This window comes from Pristiophorus japonicus, chromosome 6 (genome assembly GCF_044704955.1).
Source record: "Pristiophorus japonicus isolate sPriJap1 chromosome 6, sPriJap1.hap1, whole genome shotgun sequence".
Taxonomy (NCBI): domain Eukaryota; kingdom Metazoa; phylum Chordata; class Chondrichthyes; family Pristiophoridae; genus Pristiophorus; species Pristiophorus japonicus.
The window spans coordinates 181948518-181974549 of record NC_091982.1 but is presented as its reverse complement, the minus strand read 5'-3'; the positions used below and the strand labels follow the sequence as shown (position 1 = coordinate 181974549).

Sequence of the window (26032 nt, the reverse complement as noted above, 5' to 3'; positions counted from 1 at the left end):
CACCCAGGTCTCGTTGCACCTCCCCTTTTCCTAATCTGTCACCATTCAGATAATAGTCTGTCTCTCTGTTTTTACCACCCAAGTGGATAACCTCACATTTATCCACATTATACTTCATCTGCCATGCATTTGCCCACTCACCTAACCTATCCAAGTCACTCTGCAGCCTCATAGCATCCTCCTCGAATCCTCACACTGCCACCCAACTTAGTGTCATCCGCAAATTTGGAGATACTACATTTAATCCCCTCGTCTAAATCATTAATGTACAATGTGAACAGCTGGGGCCCCAGCACAGAACCTTGCGGTACCCCACTAGTCACTGCCTGCCATTCTGAAAAGTACCCATTTACTCCTACTCTTTGCTTCCTGTCGGACAACCAGTTCTCAATTCACGTCAGCACACTACCCCCAATCCCATGTGCTTTAACTTTGCACATTAATCTCTTGTGTGGGACCTTGTCGAATGCCTTCTGAAAGTCCAAATATACCACATCAACTGGTTCTCCCTTGTCCACTTTACTGCAAACATCCTCAAAAAATTCCAGAAGGTTTGTCAAGCATGATTTCCCTTTCACAAATCCATGCTGACTTGGACCTATCATGTCACCATTTTCCAAATGCACTGCTATGACATTCTTAATAATTGATTCCATCATTTTACCCACTACTGAGGTCAGGCTGACCGGTCTATAATTCCCTGTTTTCTCTCTCCCTCCTTTTTTTAAAAAGTGGGGTTACATTGGCTACCCTCCACTCGATAGGAACTGATCCAGAGTCAATGGAATGTTGGAAAATGACTGTCAATGCATCCGCTATTTCCAAGGCCACCTCCTTAAGTACTCTGGGATGCAGTCCATCAGGCCCTGGGGATTTATCGGCCTTCAATCCCATCAATTTCCCCAACACAATTTCTCGACTAATAAAGATTTCCCTCAGTTCCTCCTCCTTACTAGATCCTCTGACCCCTTTTATATCCGGAAGGTTGTTGGTGTCCTCCTTAGTGAAAACCGAACCAAAGTACTTGTTCAATTGGTCTGCCATTTCTTTGTTCGCCGTTATGACTTCCCCTGATTCTGACTGCAGGGGACCTACGTTTGTCTTTACTAACCTTTTTCTCTTTACATACCTATAGAGACTTTTGCAATCCACCTTAATGTTCAAGTTCAATGCTCTATTCAATGACAAGCATTTAAGGCCATTGTCAAAACTGACCATTTAATATTTATGAATAACTATTTGTTCGAATGTATTTGAGAGGTGTATGCTTCTAGCAATATTACCATAAGTGGAGCTCCAATAAGTGGAGTTCCTTCTCCAATGCCTGTAGCCGATGTTTTACAACAGCAGTATGAAAATAAAGTTGTAAGGCTATTAAATATTGTTTCTTTCCATACGATAGGCAGACTGCAAAGTTGAACATATATTCCTTTTCAATTTTTGAATGGAATCCTGGAACAAGCCACGGTAGAAACTTACTGAAATAAGTGGGACAATGATCTGTTCAATAGATTAAAAGCTCATTTGTGCTGATGTTCTTACATTTAAATTTGTCTTGCCAATTTACTAACTGCATTACCTTTTTAAGTTTGAGGGTATTTCTGAAAAATTCTAAACTAAACAATTCAACAAATTTATTTTCAAAATTTAGAAATTTTCAGTAATTTAAGGAAGAAAAACTTAGAAAGCTTTCATGATGACATGCTCATGAGTGTAGAATGGGCCTAGATCTCGAGTTTAGCAGAATGAGAGGTGATCTCATTGAAACATGTAAAATTGATAGGGCTGGATTTTCCTTAGCGGTGTTCTGGTGGTTGCGTCTTTTTCAACCACTGGAATGCCGCTGGTGCGCGCTCCCGCGGTTTTCGGGTGCTCCATGTCGGCGACGCTGAAATGGTGAGGGAGCGAATGGTGTGTGGCAGAGGAGGCCGATCCACTCGGGAATCTTCGGTTCCCAAGTTGTGCACACGGCACGCAACTGTCGAGCTCCGCCCCTTTGAGAGGTACCGACGAGAGGCCAGAGACTGCTTTGAGGAGGGGGGGGATGCGGGGGGGGGGGGGGGGGGGGGGGGAGGAGAGAGTGAGATCGCTGTGGGGTGGAGGAGAGTGAGATCGCTGGGGGGGGGGGGGGGTGGAGGGGGGGCGGTGCGGTGAGATTGCTGTGGGCGGTGGGGGGGGTGTGTGTGGTAGAGTCAGATCGCTGTGGGGGAGGGTGAGATCGCTGTGGGGAGGGGAGGTGAGCTCGTTGTGGGGTGGGGGAGATTGAGGTCGCTGCGGTGGGGGGGGTGGGGGGAGTGTGAGATTGCTGTGAGGAGGGTGGGGGAGTGAGATCGCTGTGGGGGGGGAGGGGGAGTGAGATCGCTGTGGGGTGGGGGAGAGTGAGATCGCTGGTGGTGGTGGGGGGGGGGGGAGAGAGTGAGATCGCTGTTGGGGGGGGGGAAAGAGAGTGTGAGATCGCTGTTGGGGGGGGGAGGGGGAGTGAGATTGCTGTGGGGGGGAGGGGGAGTGTGATCGCTGTGCGGGGGGAGGGGGAGTGAGATCGCTGTGGGGGAGGGGGGAAGGGGGAGTGAGATCACTGTGGGGGGGAGGGGGAGTGTGATCGTTGTGGGGGGGAGGGGGAGTGTGATCGCTGTGGGGAGGAGGGCGGGGGGAGGGAGAGTGTGAGATTGCTGTGGTGGTGGTGGGGGGGTGGGGAGAGTGAGATCGCTGTTGGAGGGGGGAAGGGAAGAGAGTGTGAGATCGCTGTTGGGTGGGGGGAGGGGGAGTGAGATTGCTGTGGGGGGGAGGGGGAGTGTGATCGCTGTGGGGGGAGGGGGAGGGGGAGTGTGATCGCTGTGGGGGGAGGGGGAGGGAGAGTGAGATCAGTGTGGGGTGGGGGGAGGGGGAGTGAGATCGCTGTGGGGGGGAGGGGGAGTTTGATCGCTGTGGGGGGGAGGGGGGGTGTGATCGCTGTGGGGGGGAGGGGGAGTGAGATCACTGTGGGGTGGGGGGGAGGGGGAGTGAGATCGCTGTGGGGAGGGGAGGTGAGCTCGTTGTGGGGTGGGGGAGATTGAGGTCGCTGCGGTGGGGGGGGGGGGTGGGGGGAGTGTGAGATTGCTGTGAGGAGGGTGGGGGAGTGAGATCGCTGTTCCGCGGGGGGAGGGGGAGTGAGATCGCTGTGGGGTGGGGGAGAGTGAGATCGCTGTGGTGGTGGTGGGGGGGGGGGGGAGAGTGAGATCGCTGTTGGGGGGGGGGAGGGGGAGTGAGATTGCTGTGGGGGGGAGGGGGAGTGTGATCGCTGTGCGGGGGGAGGGGGAGTGAGATCGCTGTGGGGGGGGGGGAGGGAGAGTAAGATCGCTGTGGGGGGGGGAGGGGGAGTGAGATCACTGTGGGGGGGAGGGGGAGTGTGATCGCTGTGGGGGAGGGGGGAAGGGGGAGTGAGATCACTGTGGGGGGAGGGGGAGTGTGATCGCTGTGGGGGGGAGGGGGAGTGTGATCGCTGTGGGGGGGAGGGCGGGGGGAGGGAGAGTGTGAGATTGCTGTGGTGGTGGTGGGGGGGTGGGGAGAGTGAGATCGCTGTTGGGGGGGGGAAGGGAAGAGAGTGTGAGATCGCTGTTGGGCGGGGGGAGGGGGAGTGAGATTGCTGTGGGGGGGAGGGGGAGTGTGATCGCTGTGGGGGGGAGGGGGAGTGTGATCGCTGTGGGGGGAGGGGGAGGGGGAGTGAGATCAGTGTGGGGTGGGGGGAGGGGGAGTGAGATCGCTGTGGGGGGGAGGGGGAGTGTGATCGCTGTGGGGGGGAGGGGGGTGTGATCGCTGTTGGGGGGGGGGGAGGGGGAGTGAGATTGCTGTGGGGCGGGGGAAGGGGGAGTGAGATCACTATGGGGGGGAGGAGGAGTGAGATCACTGTGGGGGGGGAGGGGGAGTGTGATCGCTGTGGGGGGGAGGGGGAGTGTGATCGCTGTGGGGGGAAGGGGGAGTGAGATCACTATGGGGGGGAGGAGGAGTGAGATCACTGTGGGGGGGGGAGGGGGAGTGTGATCGCTGTGGGGGGGAGGGGGAGTGTGATCGCTGTGGGGGGGAGGGGGAGTGTGATCGCTGTGGGGGGAGGGGGAGGGGGAGTGAGATCAGTGTGGGGTGGGGGGGAGGGGGAGTGAGATCGCTGTGGGGGGGAGGCAGAGTGTGATCGCTGTGGGGGGGAGGGGGGTGTGATCGCTGTGGGGGGGGGGAGGGGGAGTGAGATTGCTGTGGGGTGGGGGAAGGGGGAGTGAGATCACTATGGGGGGGAGGAGGAGTGAGATCACTGTGGGGGGGGGAGGGGGAGTGTGATCGCTGTGGGGGGGAGGGGGAGTGTGATCGCTGTGGGGGGAAGGGGGAGTGAGATCACTATGAGGGGGAGGAGGAGTGAGATCACTGTGGGGGGGGAGGGGGAGTGTGATCGCTGCGGGGGGGAGGGGGAGTGTGATCGCTGTGGGGGGGGAGGGAGAGTGAGATCACTGTGGGGGGAGGGGGAGTGTGATCGCTGTGGCGGGGTGCGGGGGGAGGGAGAGTGTGAGATTGCTGTGGTGGTGGTGGGGGTGGGGGGGAGAGTGAGATTGCTGTTGGGGGGGGGAAGGGAAGAGAGTGTGAGATCGCTGTTGGGGGGGGAGGGGGAGTGAGATTGCTATGGGGGGGAGGGGGAGTGTGATCGCTGTGGGGGGGAGGGGGTGGAGCGAGATCAGTGGGGGGTGGGGGGAGGGAGAGTGAGATCGCTGTGGGGGGGGGGGGAGTGAGATCGCTGGGGGCGGGGGAGGGGGAGTGAGATCGCTGTGGAGGGGGAGGGGCAGTGAGATCGCTGTGGGGGGGGGGGAGAGTGAGATCGTGTGGGGGGGGGGGGGAGGGGGAGTGAGATCGCTGTGGGGTGGGGGAGAGTGAGATCGCTGTTGGGGGGGGGGGGAGAAGAGAGTGTGTGATCGCTGTGGAGGGGGGGGGAGTGAGATTGCTGTGGGGGGGAGGGGGAGTGTGATCGCTGTGGGGGTGGAGGGGGGTGGTGATCGCTGGGGGGGGCGAGATCGCTTTTGGGGGGGTGGGGAAAGAGTGAGATCGCTGTGTGGAGGGGGGTGAGATCACAGTAGGGGATGAGACATACTGGGAGGTGAGATAGACTGGGGGGTGGGGGTGAGGGAGACTGGGGGGTGGGGGTGAGGGAGACTGGGGGGTGGGGGTGAGGGAGACTGGGGGGTGGGGTGTGAGAGACTGGGTGAGGTGAGAGACTGGGGGGGGTGAGAGACTGGGGGGGGTGAGAGACTGGGGGGGGTGAGAGAGACTGGGGGGGGTGAGAGAGACTGGGGGGGTGAGAGACTGGGGGGGTGAGAGACTGGGGGGGTGAGAGACTGGGGGGGGGAGAGACTGGGGGGGGGAGAGACTGGGGGGGGGAGAGACTGGGGGGGGGAGAGACTGGGGGGGGAGATACTGGGGGGGGGGGAGAGACTGGGAGGGGGGGGAGAGACTGGGGGGGGAGAGACTGGGGGGGAGGAGAGACTGGGGGGGGAGAGACTGGGGGGGGAAGAGACTGGGGGGGGAAGAGACTGGGGGGGGAAGAGACTGGGGGGGGAAGAGACTGGGGGGGGAAGAGACTGGGGGGGGAAGAGACTGGGGGGGAAGAGACTGGGGGGGGAAGTGACTGGGGGGGGAAGAGACTGGGGGGGGGGGAGAGACTGGGGGGGGAAGAGACTGGGGGGGGAAGAGACTGGGGGGGGAAGAGACTGGGGGGGGGAGAGACTGGGGGGGGGGAAGAGACTGGGGGGGGGAAGAGACTGGGGGGGGAAGAGACTGGGGGGGGGAAGAGACTGGGGGGGGGAAGAGACTGGGGGGGGGAAGAGACTGGGGGGGAGAGACTGGGGGGGGAGAGACTGGGGGGGGAGAGACTGGGGGGGTGAGAGACTGGGGGGGTGAGAGACTGGGGGGGGTGGGAGACTGGGGGGGGTGGGAGACTGGGGGGGGTGTGAGTGACTGGGGGTGGTGAGAGACTGGGGGGGGTGATAGACTGGGGGGGGTGAGAGACTGGGGGCGGGGTGATAGACTGGGGGGGGTGAGAGACTGGGGGCGGGGTGAGAGACTGGGGGGGGGGTGAGAGACTGGGGGGGTGAGGTGAGAGACTGGGGGTGGTGAGAGACTGGGGAGGGGGTGAGAGACTGGGGGGGGGAGACTGGGGGGGGGGGGAGACTGGGGGGGGCGGAGACTGGGGGGGGTGAGGTGAGAGACTGGGGGGTGAGGTGAGAAACTGGCGGGGGGGGTGAGGTGAGAGACTGGGGGGGTGAGAGACTGGGGGGGGTGAGAGACTGGGGGGAGTGAGAGACTGGGGGGGGTGTGAGTGACTGGGGGTGGTGTGAGTGACTGGGGGGGTGAGAGACTGGGGGGGTGAGAGACTGGGGGGGTGAGAGACTGGAAGGGGAGACTGGGGGGGTGACAGACTGGGGGGGTGAGAGACTGGGGAGGTGGGAAACTGGGGGTTGAGAGACTGGGGGGGTGAGAGACTGGGGGGGGAAGTGAGAGACTGGGGGGGGAAGTGAGAGACTGGGGGGGGAAGTGAGAGACTGGGGGGGAAGTGAGAGACTGGGGGGGAAGTGAGAGACTGGGGGGGGTGAGAGACTGGGGGGTAGGTGAGAGACTGGGGGGTAGGTGAGAGACTGGGGGGGAGGTGAGAGACTGGGGGGGAGGTGAGAGACTGGGGGGGAGGTGAGAGACTGGGGGGGGAGGTGAGAGACTGGGGGGGGAGGTGAGAGACTGGGGGGGAGGTGAGAGACTGGGGGGGAGGTGAGAGACTGGGGGGGAGGTGAGAGACTGGGGGGGAGGTGAGAGACTGGGGGGGAGGTGAGAGACTGGGGGGGAGGTGGGAGACTGGGGGGTGGGAGACATCGAAACATAGAAAATAGGTGCAGGAGCAGGCCATTCGGCCCTTCTAGCCTGCACCGCCATTTAATGAGTTCATGGCTGAACATGCAACTTCAGTACCCTATTCCTGCTTTCTCGCCATACCCCTTGATCCCCCTCGTAGTAAGCACTTCATCGAATTCCTTTTTGAATATATTTAGTGAATTGGCCTCAACAACTTTCTGTGGTAGAGAATTCCACAGTTTCACCACTCTCTGGGTGAAGAAGTTTCTCCTCATCTCTGTCCAAAATGGCTTACCCCTTATCCTTAGACTGTATCCCTTGGTTCTGGATTTCCCCAACATTGGGAACATTCTTCCTGCATCTAACCTGTCCAGTCCTGTCAGAATTTTAAACATTTCTATGAGGTCCCCTCTCATTCTTCTGAACTCCAGTGAATACAAGGCCAGTTGATCCAGTCTTTCTTCATAGGTCACTCCCGCCATCCCGGGAATCAGACTGGTGAACCTTCGCTGCACTCCCTCAATAGCAAGAGTGTCCTTCCTCAGGTTAGGAGACCAAAACTGAACACAATACTCCAGGTGTGGCCTCACCAAGGCCCTGTACAACAGTAGCAACACCTCCCTGCCCTTGTACTCAAAACCCCTCGCAACATGCCATTGGCTTTCTTAACCACCTGCTGTACCTGCATGCCAACCTTCAATGACGGATGTACCATGACACCCAGGTCTCGTTGCACCTCCCCTTTTCCTAATCTGTCACCATTCAGATAATAGTCTGTCTCTCTGTTTTTACCACCAAAGTGGATAACCTCACATTTATCCACATTATACTTCATCTGCCATGCATTTGCCTAACCTATCCAAGTCGCTCTGCAGCCTCATAGCATCCTCCTCGCAGCTCACACCGCCGCTCAACTTAGTATCATCCGCAAATTTGGAGATACATTTAATCCCCTCGTCTAAATCATTAATATACAGTGTAAACAGCTGGGGCCCCAGCACAGAACCTTGCGGTACCCCACTAGTCACTGCCTGCCATTCTGAAAAGTCCCCATTTACTCCTACTCTTTGCTTCCTGTCTGACAACCAGTTCTCAATCCATGTCAGCACACTACCCCCAATCCCATGTGTTTTAACTTTGCACATTAATCTCTTGTGTGGGACCTTGTCGAAAGCCTTCTGAAAGTCCAAATATACCACATCAATTGGTTCTCCCTTGTCCACTTTACTGGAAACATCCTCAAAAAATTCCAGAAGATTTGTCAAGCATGATTTCCCTTTCACAAATCCATGCTGACTTGGACCTATCATGTCACCTCTTTCCAAATGCACTGCTATGACATCCTTAATAATTGATTCCATCATTTTACCCACTACCGATGTCAGGCTGACCGGTCTATAATTCCCTGTTTTCTCTCTCCCTCCTTTTTTAAAAAGTGGGGTTACATTGGCTACCCTCCACTCGATAGGAACTGATCCAGAGTCAATGGAATGTTGGAAAATGACTGTCAATGCATCCGCTATTTCCAAGGCCACCTCCTTAAGTACTCTGGGATGCAGTCCATCAGGCCCTGGGGATTTATCAGCCTTCAATCCCATCAATTTCCCCAACACAATTTCCTGACTAATAAAGATTTCCCTCAGTTCCTCCTCCTTACTAGACCCTCTGACCCCTTTTATATCCGAAAGGTTGTTTGTGTCCTCCTTAGTGAATGCCGAACCAAAGTACTTGTTCAATTGGTCTGCCATTTCTTTGTTCCCCGTTATGACATCCCCTGATTCTGACTGCAGGGGACCTACGTTTGTCTTTATTAACCTTTTTCTCTTTACATATCTATAGAAACTTTAGCAATCCGTCTTAATGTTCCCTGCAAGCTTCTTCTGGTAAAAACAGAGAGACAGACTATTATCTGAATGGTGACAGATTAGGAAAAGGGAAGGTGCAACGAGACCTGGGTGTCATGGTACATCAGTCATTGAAGGTTGGCATGCAGGTACAGCAGGCGGTTAAGAAAGCAAATGGCATGTTGGCCTTCATAGCGAGGGGATTTGAGTACAGGGGCAGGGAGGTGTTGCTACAGTTGTACAGGGCCTTGGTGAGGCCACACCTGGAGTATTGTATACAGTTTTGGTCTCCTAACTTGAGGAAGGACATACTTGCTATTGAGGGAGTGCAGCGAAGATTCACCAGACTGATTCCCGGGATGGTGGGACTGACCTATCAAGAAAGACTGGATCAACTGGGCTTGTATTCACTGGAGTTCAGAAGAGTGAGAGGGGACCTCATAGAAACGTTTACAATTCTGACGGGTTTGGACAGGTTGGATGCAGGAAGAATGTTCCCAATGTTGGGGAAGTCCAGAACCAGGGGTCACAGTCTAAGGATAAGGGGTAAGCCATTTAGGACCGAGATAAGGAGAAACTTCTTCACCCAGAGAGTGGTGAACCTGTGGAATTCTCTACCACAGGAAGTAGTTGAGGCCAATTCACTAAATATATTCAAAAGGGAGTTAGATGAAGTCCTTACTACTCGGGGGATCAAGGGGTATGGCGTGAAAGCAGGAAGTGGGTACTGAAGTTTCATGTTCAGCCATGAACTCGTTGAATGGCGGTGCAGGCTAGAAGGGCTGAATGGCCTGCTCCTGCACCTATTTTCTATGTTTCTATGTTTCTCGTACTTCATTTTCCCTGCCCAAATCAAACCCTTTGTCCTCCTCTGCTGAGTTCTAAATTTCTCCCAGTCCCCGGGTTCGCTGCTATTTCTGGCCAATTTGTATGCCACTTCCTTGGCTTTAATACTATCCCTGATTTCCCTTGATAGCCACGGTTGAGCCACCTTCCCTTTTTTATTTTTACACCAGACAGGAATGTACAATTGTTGTCGTTCATCCATGCGGTCTCTAAATGTCTGCCATTGCCCATCCACAGTCAACCCCTTAAGTATCATTCGCCAATCTGTCGTAGCCAATTCACGCCTCATACCTTCAAAGTTAGCCTTCTGTAAGTTCTGGACCATGGTCTCTGAATTAACTGTTTCATTCTCCATCCTAATGCAAAATTCCACCATATTATGGTCACTCTTCCCCAAGGGGCCTCGCACAACGAGATTGCTAATTAATCCTCTCTCATGACACAACACCCAGTCTAAGATGGCCTCCCCCTAGTTGGTTCCTCGACATATTGGTCGAGAAAACCATCCCTTATGCACTCCAGGAAATCCTCCTCCACCGTATTGCTTCCAGTTTGGTTAGCCCAATCTATGTGCATATTAAAGTCACCCATTATAACTGCTGCACCTTTATTGCATGCACCCCTAATTTCCTGTTTGATGCCCTCCCCAACATCACTACTATTGTTTGGAGGTCTGTACACAACTCCCACTAACGTTTTTTGCCCTTTGGTGTTCTGCAGCTCTACCCATATAGATTCCACATCATCCAAGCTAAAGTTCTTTCGTAACTATTGCATTAATCTCCTCCTTAACCAGCAATGCTACCCCACCTCCTCTTCCTATTATTCTATCCTTCCTGAATGTTGAATACCCCTGGATGTTGAGTTCCCAGCCCTGATCATCCTGGAGCCACATCTCTGTAATCCCAATCACATCATATTTGTTAACATCTATTTGCACAGTTAATTCATCCACCTTATTACGGATACTCCTTGCATTAAGACACAAAGCCTTCAGGCTTGTTTTTTTAACACCCTTTGTCCTTTTAGAATTTTGATGTACAGTGGCCCTTTTTGTTCTTTGCTTTGGGTTTCTCTGCCCTCCACTTTTCCTCATCTCCTTTCTGTCTTTTGCTTTTGTCTCCTTTTCGTTTCCTTCTGTCTCCCTGCATTGGTTCCCATCCCCCTGCCATATTAGTTGGAATCCTCCCCAACAGCACGAGCAAACACTCCCCAAAGGACATTGGTTCCGGTGCTGCCCAGGTGCAGACCGTCCGGTTTGTACTGGTCCCACCTCCCCCAGAACCGGTTCCAATGCCCCAGGAATTTGAATCCCTCCCTGCTGCACCACTGCTCAAGCCACGTATTCATCTGCGCTATCCTGCGATTCCTACTCTGACTAGCACGTGGCACTGGTAGCAATCCCGAGATTACTACTTTTGAGGTCCTACCTTTTAATTTAGCTCCTAGCTCCTTAAATTCGTTTCGTAGGACCTCATCCCTTTTTTTACCTATGTCGTTGGTACCAATGTGCACCACGACAACTGGCTGTTCTCCCTCCCATTTCAGAATGTCCTGCACCCGCTCCGAGACATCCTTGACCCTTGCACCAGGGAGGCAACATACCATCCTGGAATCTCGGTTGCGGCCGCAGAAACGCCTATCTATTCCCCTTCCAATTGAATCCCCTATCACCATCGCTCTCCCACTCTTTTTCCTGACCTCCTATGCAACAGAGCCAGCCACGGTGCCATGAACTTGGCTGCTGCTGCCCTCCCCTGATGAGTCATCCCCCCCAACAGTACCCAAAGCAGTGTATCTGTTTTGCAGGGGGATGACCACAGGGGACCCCTGCACTACCTTCCTTGCACTGCTCTTCCTGCTGATCTTCCATTCCCTATCTGGCTGTGGACCCTTTCTCTGCGGTACAACCAACTCGCTACACGTGCTACTCACGACATTCTCAGCATCGTGGATGCTCCAGAGTGAATCCACCCTCAGCTCCAACTCCGCAACGCGGTCCGTCAGGAGCTGGAGGCGGATACAGTTCCCGCACACGTAGTCGTCAGGAACACTGGTGTCGTCCCTGAGTTCCCACATGGTGCAGGAGGAGCATATCACGTAACCGAGCTGTGCTGCCATGACTTAACCCTTAGATAAGCAACAACAAAGCTAAAGTTTACTCACTGTTATAGAAGAGAACAAAGAAAAACTGCTCACCAAAGAGACTGGGGGGTGGGCGACTGGGGGGGTGAGCGACTGGGGGGGGTGAGAGACTGGGGGGGGTGAGAGACTGGGGGGGTGAGAGACTGGGGGGGTGAGAGACTGGGGAGGTGAGAGACTGGGGGGGTGAGAGACTGGGGGGGGGGTGAGAGACTGGGGGGGGTGAGAGACTGGGGGGGAGAGAGACTGGGGGGGGGTGAGAGACTGGGGGGGGGGTGAGAGACTTGGGGGGGGTGAGAGACTTGGGGGGGGTGAGAGACTTGGGGGGGTGAGAGACTGGGGGGGTGAGAGACTGGGGGGGGTGAGAGACTGGGGGGGGTGAGAGACTGGGGGGGTGAGAGACTGGGGGGGGTGAGAGACTGGGGGGGGTGAGAGACTGGGGGGGGTGAGAGACTGGGGGGGTGAGAGACTGGGGGGGGTGAGAGACTGGGGGGGGTGAGAGACTGGGGGGGGGTGAGAGACTGGGGGGGGGTGAGAGACTGGGGGGGGTGAGAGACTGGGGGGGGTGAGAGACTGGGGGGGGTGAGAGACTGGGGGGGTGAGAGACTGGGGGGGTGAGAGACTGGGGGGGTGAGAGACTGGGGGGGTGAGAGACTGGGGAGGTGAGAGACTGGGGGGGTGAGAGACTGGGGTGGTGAGAGACTGGGGTGGTGAGAGACTGGGGGGGTGAGAGACTGGGGGTGAGAGACTGGGGGTCAGAGACACTAAAGGAGTAAGTAAGGCTTTAATAGACCATTTATATTATTGTCTAACACTAGAAAATACTACAGTCCATTTAAAAATACATCAAACTGTCGAGAACTATAAAGATCTGTATAATATCAAACAAACCTGTCAGATCTGTGTCTATACCGCCCACTTAAGATCCAGTAAGACCTGTGGTTTCAAGACGGTATTAGGTGCGGTGTTAAATGGATCTTAATGATGAAACTTCCATTTTGGGCAGTAATATATGGGTGGACAGTACCGAATACCGCCCAGCCGTAATAGAAACATAGGAAATAGGTGCAGGTGTAGGCCATTCGAGCCTGCACCACATTCAATGAGTTCATGGCTGAACATGCAACTTCAGTACCCCATTCCTGCTTTCTCACCATACCCCTTGATCCCCCTAGTAGTAAGGACTTAATCTAACTCCTTTTTGAATATATTTAGTGAATTGGCCTCAATAACTTTCTGTGGTAGTGAATTCCACAGGTTCACCACGCTCTGCGTGAAGAAGTTTCTCCTCATCTCGGTCCTAAATGGCTTACCCCTTATCTTTAGACTGTGACCCCTGGTTCTGGACTTCCCCAACATTGGGAACAATGTTCCTGCATCTAACCTGTCTAAACCCGTCAGAATTTTAAATGTTTCTATGAGATCCCCTCTCATTCTTCTGAACTCCAGTGAATACAAGCCCAGTTGATCCAGTCTTTCTTGATATGTCAGTCCCGCCATCCCGGGAATCTGTCTGGTGAACCTTCGCTGCACTCACTCAATAGCAAGAATGTCCTTCCACAAGTTAGAAGACCAAAACTGTACACAATACTCCAGGTGTGGCCTCACCAAGGCCCTGTACAACTGTAGTAACACCTCCCTGCTCCTGTACTCAAATCCCCTCGCTATGAAGGCCAACATGCCATTTGCCTTCTTAACCGCCTGCTGTACCTGCATGCCAACCTTCAATGACTGATGTACCATGACACCCAGGTCTCGTTGCACCTCCCCTTTTCCTAATCTGTCATCATTCAGATCATAGTCTGTCTCTCTGTTTTTACAACCAAAGTGGACAACCTCACATTTATCCACATTATACTTCATCTGCCATGCATTTGCCCACTCACCTAACCTATCCAAGTCACTCTGCAGCCTCATAGCATCCTCCTCGCAGCTCACACTGCCACCCAACTTAGTGTCATCCGCAAATTTGGAGATACTACATTTAATCCCCTTGTCTAAATCATTAATGTACAATGTAAACAGCTGGGGCCCCAGCACAGAACCTTGTGGTACCCCACTAGTCACTGCCTGCCATTCTGAAAAGTACCCGTTTACTCCTACTCTTTGCTTCCTGTCTGCCAACCAGTTCTCAATCCACGTCAGCACACTACCCCCAATCCCATGTGCTTTAACTTTGCACATTAATCTCTTGTGTGGGACCTTGTCGAAAGCCTTCTGAAAGTCCAAATACACCACATCAACTGGCTCTCCCTTGTCCACTCTACTGGAAACATCCTCAAAAAATTCCAGAAGATTTGTCAAGCATGATTTCCCTTTCACAAATCCATGTTGACTTGGACCTATCATATTATCTCTTTCCAAATGCACTGCTATGACATTCTTAATAATTGATTCCATCATTTTACCCACTACCGATGTCAGGCTGACCGGTCTATAGTTCCGTGTTTTCTCTCTCCCTCCTTTTTAAAAAAATGACTGGGGAATTTGCCACCGGACGGTATCTGGGCGATTTGAGAGGAAACTTGTATTTCTGGGCGCTAACTGGGCAGTAAATGGGTGATTTGAGAGGAAACTCTAGCCCATAGAGTGCTTTGCAGGGTAATACTGAATTGCAGTTTCCACTGGCTGGAGAATCTAGAACTAGGAGTAGTCTCAAGGTAAGGGACAGGCCATTTAGGGTTGAGATGAGGAGAAATTTCTTCACTCATAGGGTTGCGAAGCTTTGAAATTCTCTACGCCAGAGGGCTGTGGATGCTCAGCTGTGGAGTATATTCAAGACTGAAATCGATAGATTTTTGGGCACTAAAGGAATCAAGGGATATCGGGATAGAGTGAGAAAGTGGAATTGTGAAAAGTTCAACCATGATCTTAATGAATGGCAGAGCAGCTCGAGGGGCCCATTTGGTCTACTCCTGCTCCTATTTCTTATGTTCTTATGTAACATGAATGGCTATCTAATAGGAACTTCGATAATGAGGGAAACCACAACATAATTAACTAAGTTGCAAATTGAACTGTATTTTAAAAGTGAAGCAAGCTCTCTCCAATTACAAATACAGGTTGGATCTCCCTTATACGGCACCCTTGGGACGTGGCCTGTGCCGAATAAGGGATTTTGCTGGATGAGAGGAAGTCAGCAGCCCGAGGGAAGGGGGGTGGGAGGGAGGAGCTCAGCACCCTGGGCGGGCCCAAAGTGTCAGCACAGCCCCAGCGGACCGAGTGTCGGCACGGCCTCAAAGTCAGGGTGGAGTTCGGCCGCATTCTGCACGTGCGCCCCCGACCGCAGGAATCATGCCGGACCAGGGGTGGTGCTGGATAAGGAAGGTCCAACCTGTACTTTTTTTTTGTTGACTGATCATATTTAATATACAAGGGTACAAAATATTAAAATGGCAGGAAATCAGATAGATGAGTAGAATCCTCAAGAAAGCTTGCTCCTACTCCAACAACAACTTGCATTGATATAGCACCTTTAATGTAGTAAAACATCCCAAGGCGCTTCACAGGAGCGATTGCTAGATATTGTTAATAGCTTCAAGGTTCTAAAAAACCTATAAGCACTGTAATTATGTTTTCTAGGTGGCAGAGAAAGCCCAATCCTTTCTCTTGGACTCAGTATAGCAAAAATCTATGTCGACAACGGGACATGATGTGCGCAGTTTACTCCATGCCAGGGGCTAACTATACTAGAAATGCTAATTCTTATTTTTGGGAAAAACAAGAGAACTTATCAAAATAATCTGGACTTCATAAATGTATTCTTGGCCTCCTAAACATAGATCACAATTCAGATAGCAAATTATAAATATGCAATTGAAATTAATACTGAAATTTTGAAGAAATGGTTAACTAAGCATTTAAAAATGAGAAGCAAATCATACTTCAAAGAGGAATCAATGTAACAGTGTTGAGGGGGAAAAAACTTGGTTCATCTTGGGACAAGGAGCTGTATACTAAAATATTGGACTTACTCACTTTATTGGTTTGATCCTAGCCTGCCAGACTGCAGCTGAGTCTAATTTGAGGTTTACTGTGTTATATCTAGTTTCTCCAATCTCTCTTTGGGATATTTTTGGCCTCTCAATCTTTCCCAAATCTGGTTTCCGACTCACTTTTGTTTTGCCCAATATTTTCTTATGTTTCTCAGAATTTTGTTCTGATATCTCCCAAGTCAGCTCTGATGTTACTTAAACATCTATTGTTTTCTCTAATGAGCCTCACAACCTTCCAATTCCCGATTTTTTTTCAACAGATTCTTAAATTTGTTGGTATTTGGAGTAGAAATGACATCATACATTTTAGCTCCTGTGGTAACAAAAAGCCAACGGGTAGCAGAAAAGTTAACAATTGTATATGGCACTTTTTGTTTTTACACCTTATTAAAAATGCCAGCTCTGTTCAGGTTACTGTTCAGTATCGTATATTTTTTCAATATAGTATTTTATACATGTATAAAATGCTATTCTCAGGATTCAAGGAATAAATGCTGTATCAAGCAGAGTGTTGTACATAAAAGCACTAACTTATTTTAAATTCTTCTCAAGAATTGAGCTTACATTTGAAAACATGTTCCAGATGCAATGTAGGTTACAGTCTTTCAATTCACTGGCAGAAAGCTGGCACAGGGACTGATTCAAGCATAAACGGACAATAGTGCAGTCTTGTTAACTGTCCTCCACATTTCTTAGCTTTGCAACAATTTTATTTGCTCTATTCAATAGTCATTTTTTTTTAAGTTGTTCTGCATTTCCAAGCATTCGGATTATATGCACAGAATTCATTTGTAGAGTAACATTTTGTGCAGTACTGTATTAGAATTCTATGATTATATCTGTCAGAATATCAGAAGCTACGCTAAGACTAAAAATTCGCCGACCTTGCAAATCGTTTTTCGGTGATATTTCTCGTTTTTGTCGAAGAACGGTGAGGCAGGAAATTCGGAGAAGTTTTCCGGCGGATCTTTTCAAATACCGCTAGAGAAATATCACTTTCGCCAAGAATTTGGCTCTGAGCGCACCCGTATTTAGGATGAAAAAAACGCCAAGGAAAAAGCTGCGTTGCAGCTCTTGGATCACCAATAGGTATGAAGACCTGCAAAAATGGTAAGTTAAAGTTTTTATTTTTAAATTCTTTTGCAGCGATTCGATAGATAAGTGTCTTGTAAATGTTTTGTGAATTTTTGGGGGGACTTTTCCAACTTATTTTTAGGTATTTTTCCGCCCTCCCAAGGCCCAACTTGCAGCGGTATTAGCCTCGGACTAAAGTTGGCGAGGATCGCGATTTGCGCCGCGAATCCTCGTGCAACGCCGATTTTTACCGCCGTGCAAATTAAAGCTCGAATTTACTGCCTCATAGCCATAGCATTGCCATAACGATAATTTGGGCGAAAAAGTACAATTATCGCCAAGAACTGAATTTCTAGCCCATAGGGCCCAAATTTGGCCAGTAGAGATTTCTGGTGCACTCACCAGAAGGTTGTAGAACGATTCGGGCGTCAAAAATCTTCAGGCCGAGTTTGGCCGCTCCCCAGCCTCTCCTCGATGGTGGTGCAGCATGGCAACTGGATTCGAGGGCGGAGCCAGGCCCCGGCGTTGAAAACAGTGCCGGGACCTCTGCACATGCGTGCCAGAGTGCGTGCGCAAGTGCAGTAGCTCCTCGTCCCCAGAATCTCTGCAGGCCATGTGGCAGGGGCCCGAAGCGCGTCGCCCCTATCCCTGGCCGAATGGGCTCCCTCATCGGCGGCCAGAGTGTGCTCTGCAGGCTGTGTCATCTGATTGTTTTCTTCCCTGATGCTCCATGTATCAGATTAGACTGAACTTAACAATGCAGCTACAGTCAGATACTGGACCTGAGCTTTGGGTCATTCATTATAAATTTTCTGCAAATTTACACTTTGATATACAGACTAGAAGGTTCCGGATTCAATTGTGAGTCTCTGCTGAGCTGGCTAGTCTTGGCTAGGGCATCAATTGGCACGGGTACCTTGAGCTTGTAAAAGGAAAAATCATCCTCATCTCTAATTGCATAAACTGAAAATTGATGCTGTACTCAGTGTTAAATCTAAACTTGAGTGGAGTTTACAAAATAATTTTAGGTTCCCTTGTACTGCTAGTACTCTTTCTCCACTATGAAAATGGTTACAAAGTACTCATTTAACATACTGTCATTTTCTTGTTGTCCATTATAATCTCACCTGCATCTGTCTTCAGTGGGCCCACATTTCCCTTTACCCCTCGCTTACTATTAATAGGTCCAATTTTGGCCATGACTTGCTCCAATTTTTTTGGAGTCAGTTGGTTTTTCTGGCGTAAGTTAAAAATGCCATTTTCCTTAATAAATTTGCTCCAGAGTAACTCAGTTAGGTACAATTTTTTTTAGTTGAGTTTTTTTTTCCAAAAGGGGTCGTTCCCAGCCACTTACACCAGTTTTGGCCATTTATGCCACTTTGGCCAGCTAAAACTTACTCCAAATTGACTTAGGTCAGTGTATGTGGCCAGCTCTGAAAAACATTGCGGGCAGTTAAGAATTCGGCGCAGGTTAGTACATTTAAAGCACCAAGACTTACAAAGCACTAAACGAAGCACAAAAATAAGCATTCAATAACAAATAAAAAATACAAGGAAGCTGAGAGGACCTGCACCAAGACTTACAAAGCACTAAACAAAGGCCAAAAAAGTAATAATCAATCAATAACAAATAAAAAATAGAAGTCCTACCTTTATGCCAGAAACAAGTCCCCCCCCACCCCGCATCAAAACACTCTTTTTCACCCCCCCCCATTAAAACTCTCCTCTTCCACACACATCCCCCCACCCGCCAATTAAAACTCTCCTCACCAAACAAAGCACAACCATCAATAAATAAAAAATAAAACTCCAGTTCTACCTTGGCCTGGGAAGTCGGCAGGCCAGCCAGACTGTGCGGGAGGCCACTCAGCCGGGGATAGAGGCTGCGAGCATCGGGTCCTGCTCACAGCCGACAGGACACACTGACAGGACACACTGCGCGCAGCTTCCGGCAGTATTTTCTGTGCTGGGCTGTTGCTCCGCCCCCCCACTGCACTATACACGCCGCGCTAGGACACCGGAGACTCGGCAGAGCGGGCAGGATGGGGCCACATTTTTTCGGCGCCGTTTCCAACGCGCAAAGTCGCCGCATTTAGGGTAAGTGCACCCAAAAAAGGGGTTGAGGAAAATTGGGCCCAATACATTTGTAAAATCTTTTGCTGTTAGCTTTGATATCGCTTGCAGGTTTTTTCTTCATATTACTTTTTTACACCTCATTACTTTTTTTGTATCCATTTGTGCCTTTTGTTTTAGCTCTTCACTTTTTCTTGCATTTGTGCAAGTCTTTTCTTTTAGCTTGATACAGTCTCTTACCTCATTTGTTGACCATGGTTGCTTAAATGCATAAGTGGCACTCTTACCCTTTTGGGGTATGTATTGGTTTTGTATCATACCAATTACTTATTTGAATACTTCCCACTGTTTGTAGGCTTACCATTAACAGTTCAACCCAATTTACTGTGGTCAATTTCTTTCCCATTCCTTCAAAGTTTCCCTTACCTTCAGATTGTTAACTAATTCTGCGATATTACTCATCACCAAGTCCAGTATGGCTGCCCCTTCCCTTGCCAGTTATAAAACATATTGTTGTAGAAAACATTGCTGTTACCACGTGAGCTGTTCTGCTTCTCTCAGCCGATGTGAAAATTATAATCTCCCATCATAACTACTTTGTTTTTGCTACATGCTTCCCTGATATGCATATTTATACACCCACTACATTACTATGACCAGGAGGTCTGTCGACAACTCCTCCTAGTCTTGCATCCTCTGCTGTCCCTTTATTTTGCCCAGTGTTTCCACTATTTGATCCCTTCTTTTTATTGCTGTAATTGTGTTTTTTGTCAATATTGCTACTAACCCTCCTTTTCCAATTTCCCTGTCCTTTCTAAATCCTATAGCCTGAAATATTTAGTGCTGAATCATGACCAGTTTGTAGTCAGATCACTTCAATGACCCTATAAGCTGAATTTGGGCTTCTAACTTGCTTGTTTTATTTCTTATGCTACATGGATTTGTGTACAGAACTCTTATTTGGGTAACTGTCCCCACTCTGCTGGTCTTTTTCTCACACTTTTTGACTTGCAGTGTGGAGCTTCCCCTTCCATCCCCTAACGAATTTAAATTTTTCTGGGATTGTTATGATTAGAGCAGAGAAGGTTAAGGATATAGGTTCCGCTCCGGTTTAAGTGAAGCAGGCACAATTTCAAAGTTTGTCGATGAAAACTTGGAAATGCAGTAAACAGTGAGAAGGAAAGTAGCAGACTTCAGGAGGACAGAGATGGGCAGGCTCATGGCAGATGGAATTTAATGCAAAGGTGTGAAGTGATGCATTGTGGGAGCAAGAAGGAGACAATATAAACAAAATGGTACAATTTTAAAGTGAATGCAGGAACAGAGACACCTTGGGGTTCACATACTCAAATATTTAAAGGTGGCAGGAGGAGTTGACAAAGCTGTTTAAAAAAAAAAGCATATGGGATTCTCAGCTTTGTTGAGGCATAGAGTAAAAAAAGCAAGGAATTTACGCTAAACCTTGGAGATTCACCAGAATGATACCAGGTATGAGGGACTTCAGTTACGTGGCAAGACTAAAGAAGTTGGGATTGTTATGATTAGAGCAGAGAAGGTTAAGGGAAAATTTACTGGAGGTATTCAAAATTATTAGAGCTTTTGATAGAATAAATAAGAAACTGTTCCCACTGGAAGGTGTGTTGGTAACCACAGGACACAGATTTAAGTTAATTAGCAAAAGAACCAGAGTGGAGCTGAGATTTTTTATGCAGTGAGTTATGATGATCTGGAATGCATTACATGAAAGGGTGGTGGAAGCTGATTGAATAGTAACTTTCAAAAAGGGAATTGGATATATACTTGAAAAGGAAAAATGTTCTATGGGAAAAGAGCGGGGGAGTGGGACTAATTGGATAGTTCTTTCAAAGAGCCAGCACAGGCACGATGGTCCGAATAAATTCCTTCTGTGCTGCATCATGCTATGATTCCAGGTGCGGGATGGGTGGAAAGAGGAAGCATAGTTAATAATATTGAAGATCATTGCTATCCTTTTCTCTTCTTGTTTTTGATCAACTATTTGCTAAGATTCATTTTTACTGCCATGCCTCTCTTCTCAGTACCTGTTTCTAGCTCAGATCCAGACCATATGGATTCCAGCTGAAAATTCATTTTTCCTGTTTCACATCTACTCATGATCACATATCTCCATAATATTCAGCCCTCCTCTCACTACTGCTCTGCCCTTTTATGTAATCTATTCTCTTCACCATGCACTGCCATGCACACACTCTTGACTTCTGTATTCAGCAGCACCGACTTACTTTATTTCAGTTAGCCTGGCCCTCAGTTCATCCTTCATCTCATCCGCCAGTTTAATAAAAAAAAATGTTCTTCCTTTCAAGTAAAAAGGCCCACCGGTGCTTTGATTTGAAAATTCACATCCTCATATTCAAATTGCTACATAGCCTCGCCCCCTCCCTATCTCTGTAACCTCATCCAGCTCTACCACCATCCAAGAACTGTGCAATCCTCAAATTCTTGCCTCTTGTGTATCCCCCACTCTCTTTGCCCCACAATTGGCAGTCATGACTTCCGCTATCTAGGTCGTAAGTACTGGAATTCCCTCCCTAAACCTCTCAGCCTCTTTATTCTCCTTTAACATGCTGCTTAAAACCTACTTCTTTAAGCAAGTTTTTAGTCAAACCTTCAACTATCTCCTCCTTTGGTTCGGTGTCATTTTTGTGTCTAATTATGCTTCTGTGAAGTACCTTGGGATGTTTTACTATGTTGAAGGCATTATATATATTCAAAGATTAATCTTGACATCCACGTTCAATAAAACATATCTACTACAAAATCATACAAAAATTTAATTCACCCAAGTACAGTATCTCAACATTGTCCCAATCGTAAACCTTCCTCACACATCTCTGCCCAAGGAAGCAGTTGAGGCTAGCTCATTGAATGTATTCAAATCACAGATAGATAGATTTTTAACCAATAAGGGAATTAAGGGTTACGGGGAGCGGGCGGGTAAGTGGAGCTGAGTCCACGGCCAGACCAGCCATGATCTTTTTGAATGGCGGAGCAGGCTCGAGGGGCTAGATGGCCTACTCCTGTTCCTAATTCTTAAGTTCTTATGTTCTTATGTTCTTATCTAGAGAACAGACTGGGTTGGAACCTTTGAATCATGGTTCACAATTGTACATAAACTGATTTTCAAGATGTCAAACTAAAAGTGGCAGTACTTTGAATACATATTTTTGTGTGCATTTTGCATTTGTACAACAACGAACAATTTATGATTGTACACACCTTATAATTGCAAGTCTTCTAGACGATGTAGATGAATAACTCATGATCATTTTAAATCACATTCTGTCAACATAGAACTATTTCAAATTCAGGCATGATAAAGCTGCTCTGTGGGCATAATGTCTGTCAGTCAAAAAGACCCTTATATTTTTTTTTAATACCTGATCATTATGACTGCAACATGGAAGCTTTTTCAACATATCTAAATAGAGCCCCCCCCCCGCCGTTCCAAAATCTGGAAATACCAGAATCTGGGATCGGGTGTTTCTGAATTCGTGACGTCAGAAAGAAGACTGAAAGTCCGGAAAAGCCCAGAGTCCGGAATGGCCTCGGTCCCGAGGGTTCCGGATTCTCAACGCTGCACCTGTACTAAATATTTCAGATACAGACTGCGGGAAGTAGCTTTAAAACAAACATAATACTGCCCACTTTACCACCAACTAAACACAACACAGATGTACACTATTTTTAAGGACAAGACTTCCTCTTTTTCCCCTGTGCTTCCGAAGCCACACATTTGCCATGTTGAAACGGGAGGGTAGATTGATAAGTTGCTTCCCAGGACTCCTTCATTGCTAGTCTGAACTTCTGATAAAAGTTGCACAACTACATTGCAAAGAGGATCCTTCCTCCTTCTGAGAAAACACACAACCTCACTCAGTAGTTCCCCACACCAACTTGACTGAGCAGCATGTGGGGTACAATTGTGAACCTGCATCGTTTCAAACTGTCATCCTGAACTTTGCTGTATCTACAGTGCCATCTAAATGTTTATTTAAATTATCCACAAAGTATTTTGTGTTCCTCTAGTCCTTAGCTAACTTAAAAATGTCCACGGTCAGTTATTCACAAATGTGTTGCGGCACTGCTTTCAAAACCTTATTAAATATGAATCTCAAATCTACCTCACAGGCTTGTTCAGACATTGTTGTTTAATCTTTTAAAATATGAATATCATAGCCGTGCTTTTATACTGAGATAGGTAAAATAGTACTCTTTGATGTATTCTCTACAAAACAAAAGATGCTCACCTGGTCCAACTGTAAAGCACCCCCATCAAATCTCTGCCTACGAAGATGTTTGGCGAGGTTATGCAGGTTTACTACAGCAGTCTTTATTTCTGTAATACAGTGCTCAGGTGAAGCAGGTGGTAGTTCATCAGGGGTGAATATCTTTTCTGGATCTTCAATTATGCTTTGTGCATGATTATAACTCAGCTTTACGCAACAGCAAATAATAGTTCGGCCAAACCATTGACTAAGGATCTGCAAAATAAAATGAGAGATACACAATTCTTTTTGAAGATTTATATTTATCCAGTGCCTCATCACATCTCTCAGAAATGGAATAACTAATTAAAACATGCACACCTTAAAATATAGGAATCGACTGCTGCCAATGAATCAGTGGTTCCAATTTGAAAAAAAACTGTTGGGTGAAACTATGCTGTGAAGCTGTTTGCAGCGACTGTTCATCGCTCCATGAAGAGGCTGTTACAGTTATGTCGGAAGTGCTTATTTTGTATGTGACCAATTCCAGGCTTCAGGCAACACCCCTTCTATCCCCATCCCCATCCCCATCCCCCATCCCAGTTCCCGAGCATTATGCCAATTTTAAGCGCAATTCTACCTTCCTCCTTTAAGACACGCCTTATTGGCTCAATGTCAAATTATGTTTGTTAACGCTCCTGTAAAGTGCCTTGGGATATGTTATAGTGCTAAAAGAACTATAGAAATGCAAGTTGTTGCTATGTATTCAAATCTACAAAATCCAGGCTGACACACCCGTTTAGTACTGAGAGGGCACTTTCGGATGAGATGTTAAACTGAGGTCCTGTCTACCCTATCAGGTGAATGTAAACAGTCTCATGGCACTAATTCGAAGAGCAGCGGGGGAGTCCTGGCCAATATATATCGCTTAAAAAACATCACAAAAAAACCCGATTATCTAGTCATTATCACGCTACAGTTTGTGGGATCTTGCTCTGCACAAATTGGCTGCTGCGTTTTCTGTATTACAACTGTGACTACACTTCAAAAGTACTTCATTGTCTGTAAAGTGCTTTGAGACGTTCTGAGGTTGTGAAAGGCGCAAAATAAATGCAAGTTCTTTCTTTCACTGCTTTCCAAAATGTGTAACATTTGCCACTTTACACTCCTTTGGCACAATTCCCATCTCCAAAGGTTTTTGGAAAATTATGTCAAGGGCCTCCACTATCTTTTACTCAACCTCCTTCAGTATTTTGGGATGATTACCATTGCAGGTGACAATTGTATTCTTAGCTCCATTAATTTTTTTTTTTAAATACCACATGGCCCTTCAAATTCTTAGCTTGCCATAGTTCTGCTTTATCCTCCTCAGGTACTCCTACAAGTCCTACTTCCACTTTGTAGCACTGTCAAAGTCTCAAAGTGGCCCCACTTTTCTTCCTCTTATTTGCTCAAAAAAGTGCTTCCTGTTTCTGAGGAGTTTCTCAGTACACTACAAATGCCTGTTTTTATAAATGCTTAATAAAAGCTTTATAATGTCACATAGAAATTGGAAGGAAAAAAAGATAACAGGTCAAGCATTTTGTATTTCTCTTTTGTAAAATTCTGTTTCAGGTGTTGATTTAGTAGTTCAGAATTACTGTAATGAAACGTTCCTGATATGTGAACAGTTTTAATTAGGCGTTCTGTATACCAAGCTGGGTTGCAAATTTCCAAGTGTTGCATAACTCAGACAGGGTTGAAGTGACAACTCCCTTTGTTTTCAATGTTGCCACTTCAGATTCCTTCCCATCGGTAATGTGCTGGAGTGAGTAGGAACAAGGAGGAATCCCGACCTCGTGTTTCTTTTTAAATATCAAGGATAATGTTTTGACTGTATTTTTGAAATATGAACTGGTAGCTAACTTCAACCAACAAATATTGTTTCTATACTCTTTTATTGAGCGACAGTATGGTGATATTTTCTTGCATTTGAGTCTTATAATTTTTTGCTAATTTTTTGGACTTATGAAATCAGTATGAACTTTCCAGACAGTGTAGCATAAAAAACTATTGTTTTGTTAAATTACTGAGAATAGAGCAAGTTCCAACCTGAAATTGATTTAAACATAGCTAAATGAAGTTGATTCACTGGACTAATTAATCACACTTATATACTTGGTGCCCCATTTGGGCAGGCAAAGCATTATTAAATTGCAACTATTCACAATTTCCAGTATAGAATACAATATACTACAATCACAGGGCCATTATTTTCTTTAACTATTCCTTTATGTTCCAACAAGTAGGACTGCACTTGCTATGATACAACAAATACAACAGCTGAACATACAAGCTGCAACCATCTTGGGGAAATCACTGATATCACAAGTTCAGCATGCCTACAATAATAATGGTGTTAAGGCAAGCAAAAAGAGTTCAGTACAATGAAATTTGAAAAAAAAATGCAGCTTTAAGCCAATATAAACCATAGGAGGTATATATTGAAAGAAAAAACTCCATAAAATTCAAAAAACAAAGTCGAATCTTTGTAACATTATAATTGTCCTGACTTTTATTTGAAGCTTTTGAAAATAGAATGTGCTGGTTGATTCCCGAGATGAAGGGGTTGTATTATGAAGAAAAGTTGAACAGGTTGGGCCTATACTCATTGGAGTTTAGAAGAATGAGAGGTGATCTTATTGAAACGTATAAGATTATGAGGGGGCTTGACAGGGTAGATGCAGAGAAGATGTTTCCCCTCAAGGGGGAATCTAGAACTAGGGGGCATGGTTTCAGAATAAGGGGTCGGCCATTTAAAACGGAGGAATTTCTTCTCTCAGAAGGTCGTGAATCTTTGTAATTCTTTACCCCAGAGAGCTGTGGAGGCTGGGTCATTGAATATATTTAAGGTGGAAATAGACACCGATTTTTGAATGATAAGGAAGTCAAGAGTTATGGGAAGCGGGCAGGGAAGTGAAGT

The 26032-nt window shown here is 48.0% G+C and overlaps 1 protein-coding gene across 3 annotated transcripts in view; it reads right to left on the bottom strand.

The window, feature by feature from the left end:
- Nucleotides 1-26032, bottom strand: part of dis3l2 (DIS3 like 3'-5' exoribonuclease 2) — a 437600-nt gene that overhangs the window by 173863 nt on the left and 237705 nt on the right. For all 3 annotated transcript variants that reach the window (XM_070883462.1, XM_070883465.1, XM_070883463.1), the window contains exon 13: nucleotides 23113-23346. In XM_070883462.1, coding sequence (XP_070739563.1) covers nucleotides 23113-23346 — 234 coding nt within the window. The remainder of the gene's footprint in view (nucleotides 1-23112; nucleotides 23347-26032) is intronic.